Genomic DNA, 3656 nt, shown 5'->3' with positions numbered 1-3656 from the left:
CTTTCCTTCTTCACAGAGAATTCAGTGCCGTGCACTTTTCTTCTTCATTGTTCTGAAGGGAAAAATGATCTGACGATGCTGGTGGATAGTTTGGAGTACCAACCTTGCAGGACTCTTTAGTGCTGAGGGAGTCATAGCCTATAAGTCTCCTTTGGCCATTGTTTTTAGTCACTGATATTGATCTCTGGTGAAGCTGATGCCCAAAACTGTCTGTCCCCCTGCAAAGGTTGGTTGATATTATCTGAGGATTTTACACTCTGGGTATAGATGCTAAGGGTCTGATTAAGAGCAAACAATGATAATGACCTCCCACTAGGATCTTATCCCACAAGTATCCACTCATGGGAAAAAAAACAATTAGAATTTCCCTTTCTCCATTGGTACTCAAGGGCTTAATAGTGTCACAAAAGTGTTATTCATTGTTCTTATTAGGTTACACATTAGAACCAAGGATGTGAGAGATACTGTTAGAGCTCTGGTGAATTTCATGCCAGGCCATTTTTAAATGCAAAATTTCAGGAAATTTATAAGACATACACTAAAGTTTTCTGAAGTCCCTTCCCACAAGGGCAAAGTAGAAAATCAGGGGAAACAACCTGGTTATGTAAGATCTGAAAGTTTTTTCATTGGTCTCTGTTAACTGTATTTAGATTTCATAATGTACTCAGAAAACAGTGATGTTTGGAATATTTTAACTTGTGGCCTAAGTGAAAGCATATGCTAAATATTGCATAAATCCCTGGGAAGTTCCTAATTAGAGTAAGAAGGAGATATGGTAGCTTTATTTTTTTCTAAAATAAAGAGAAATGATGAGGAGCAAAGAAATATGTGTGCTATACAAATTATTTTATTTCTGTATAAATACTGAATCATTTTATTTGTTTGGTAATAAAAACCGATGGTTTAATCCCATTAAAAATGGCCAGGGGACCTGAAGAGACATTTTTCCAAAGAAGATGTATAGATGGCCAACAGCACATGAAAAGATACTCAACATCATTAATCATCAGGGAAATGCAAATCAAAACTACAGTATCATCTTATACCTGTCAGAATGACTAAAATCAGAAAGACAAGAAATAAGTTTTGGTGAAGATGTGGAGAAAAGGAACACTTGTGTATTGTTTGTGGAAATGTAAATTGGTACAGCCACTGTAGAAAACAGTATAGAGGTTCCTCAAAAAAGCTAAAAATAGAAATATCATATGATCCAATAATTCCACTACTGGATATTTACCCAAAGGAAACAAAACATTAATTCAGAAGGATATATGCACCTTTATGTGTATTGCAGAATTATTTGCAATAGCCATTCAAGTGTCCATGGAAGCCATTCAAGTGTCCATCAATACATAAGTGGATAAAGATGATATAGCATATCTATACAATGGAATATTACACAGTCATAAAAAAAGATCTTGCCATTTGCAACAACATAGATGGACCTAAAGGGTATTAGGCTAAGTGAAATAAGTCAGACCAAGAAAGACAAATACCATATGATTTCACACATATGTGGAATCTAAAAACCAAAATGAATAAACAAAAAGTAGAATCAGACCTGTAAATACAGAGAACAAACTTTTGGTTGCCAGAGGGGAGATGGATGGGGTATGAGCAAAAAGGGATGAAGGGAAGAGGGAGGTACAGGCCTGCAGTTATGGAATGAGTAACTCACAAGAATAAAAGGCACAGCAAATGGAATGTAGTTAATGGTATTGTAATGGTATTCTATGGGGACAGATGGTAGCTACATTTGGGGCAAGCATAGAATAATGTACAGAGATGTTGAATCAGTATGTTCTATACCTGAAACTGAAGTAACATTGTGTGTCAACTATATTTGAATTTAAAAAAAAAAAAAGAGGGAAAGGAAAGCTTACTGGTAAGACCTTGGCTGGCAGGTAGTGTATGTTACCTATTGTGGTTAGTCATAGTCTTCATGCCAAACATGTAAAATTAAAAGTTTATTAACCCTATATTTTAATAACGCTGATTTACAATATACCATCCTTTCCTATAACTAGTAGAAGTTAAGTCTTGAAAAACATATTAAAATATAAGGCAATAAGTATTATCAAAGGAATTGTACTTGACTTATTTCATCAATTTAAGTTAGCAAATAACCATTGTTATGCATCCTGTTTCTAGGAGATATCCCAATTCTGCAAATTTTGTTTGCATGCACTTTGCTTTCTAACTCTATGTCCAATACACTTGGTGTGCTATCGTGTCCACATGGTGCCCAGATCAATGTCTAATATACCCTATCATATGGTGATGCTGTCCTTGTGACTGGCACTATGAATCCAGTCCTCCTGCACTGTTCTTCAAAATTATCAAGTAGAATGAACAATTTCATTACTTGTGGACATACACTGTTGTCTCTGGATTGTTTCCTTATCAAACCCTCTCCGAGAATTACAAAGCTTTTCTCAAGCAAAATACCCATTTCCTTCTTTTTTCAAGGATCTTATTCAGGACAACTCTGACATCTTTATTCCTCAGGCTGTAGATCAGGGGGTTCAGCATAGGCACGATAATGGTGTAAAACACGGAAGACACTTTCCCTTGGTTCATGGAGCTCACAGATGATGGCTGCAGGTACATGAACGCAGCGGATCCAAAGAAAACGGCAACAGCTGAGATGTGGGAGCTGCAGGTGCTGAAGGCTTTGCACCTACCTTCAGTGGAGCGGATGCGGAGGATGCTGGCAATGATGAAGATGTAGGAGCTAAGAATCATGAAGCTCGGGGCGAGGATATTAAATGCACTGAAGCACAAAACTACCACCTCGTTGATATAAGTACTGGAGCAGGAGAGCTCCAACAGTGGGAAAAGATCACAGAAGTAATGGTTGATTCTGTCAGCCTTACAGAAAAGCACTCTTAGCATGCAGCCTGTGTGAGCTGTGGCACCAGTCAAGCCCATGATATACACCCCAACCACCAGCCGGGAGCAAACCTGATAAGACATGGTGACATTGTAAAGCAATGGGTTACAGATGGCAACATAGCGATCATACGCCATTATAGCCAACATATGACATTCTGATATAACAAAAACAAGGAAGAAGTAGAGTTGAGTCATGCAAGCTTGGTAGGAGATGAAATTCCTCTCTGTCACAAAGTTCACTAGCATTTTAGGGGTAATGACAGTGGAATGGCAGAGATCAATGAAGGACAAATTGCTGAGGAAATAGTACATGGGGGTGTGCAGGTGAGCACTGAGCCCTATCAGTGTGATCATGGCCAGGTTCCCCACCACCGTGACCACATAGACTCCTAGGAAGAGGAAGAAAAGGGGCAGCTGGAGTTCTGGGCTCTCTGTTAACCCAGCAAGGATGAACTCAGTCACTGTGGAATGATTTCCTGCTGTCATTTTCCTCTGGGAATTTTATGTAGAAAGAGAAGAAGAAAAATTGTAGTAGATATTTCTTGTCCCACCATGCAGTGTAGTATGAAACAGAATTTGTCTTTTCAGCCATGCAATGTAGTATGAAACAGAATTTGTCTTTTCAGCCATGTAGCTTCAGTGCTGTCTGTCCCTGATCTATGTTAGCGCTCAAAGACTCTGAGGTCTCCATAATGTGGGGCATGTAAATAAATATCAGTTAGAACTACCCCTTTTTTGTTCTATGCTATAAAAGTTTGTCT

The 3656-nt window shown here is 38.5% G+C and overlaps 1 protein-coding gene across 1 annotated transcript; it reads right to left on the bottom strand.

Annotated features, from left to right (window-relative positions):
- Positions 1-2421: 2421 nt before the first annotated feature.
- On the bottom strand, positions 2422-3387 carry LOC124505162 (olfactory receptor 8G1-like). The gene has a single exon (XM_047071000.1). The coding sequence runs from the start codon at positions 3379-3381 to the stop codon at positions 2422-2424; it is 960 nt and encodes a 319-aa protein (XP_046926956.1). The 5' UTR covers positions 3382-3387.
- Between the last annotated feature and the right edge of the window lie 269 nt (positions 3388-3656).

This window comes from Lynx rufus, unplaced genomic scaffold (genome assembly GCF_022079265.1).
Source record: "Lynx rufus isolate CCGP_SWC_20201006 ecotype Redwood Valley unplaced genomic scaffold, mLynRuf1.p SCAF_9, whole genome shotgun sequence".
NCBI classification, from domain to species: Eukaryota; Metazoa; Chordata; class Mammalia; order Carnivora; family Felidae; genus Lynx; species Lynx rufus.
Note: the sequence above shows the minus strand (reverse complement) of the source record. Positions and strands in the feature narration are given on the sequence as shown.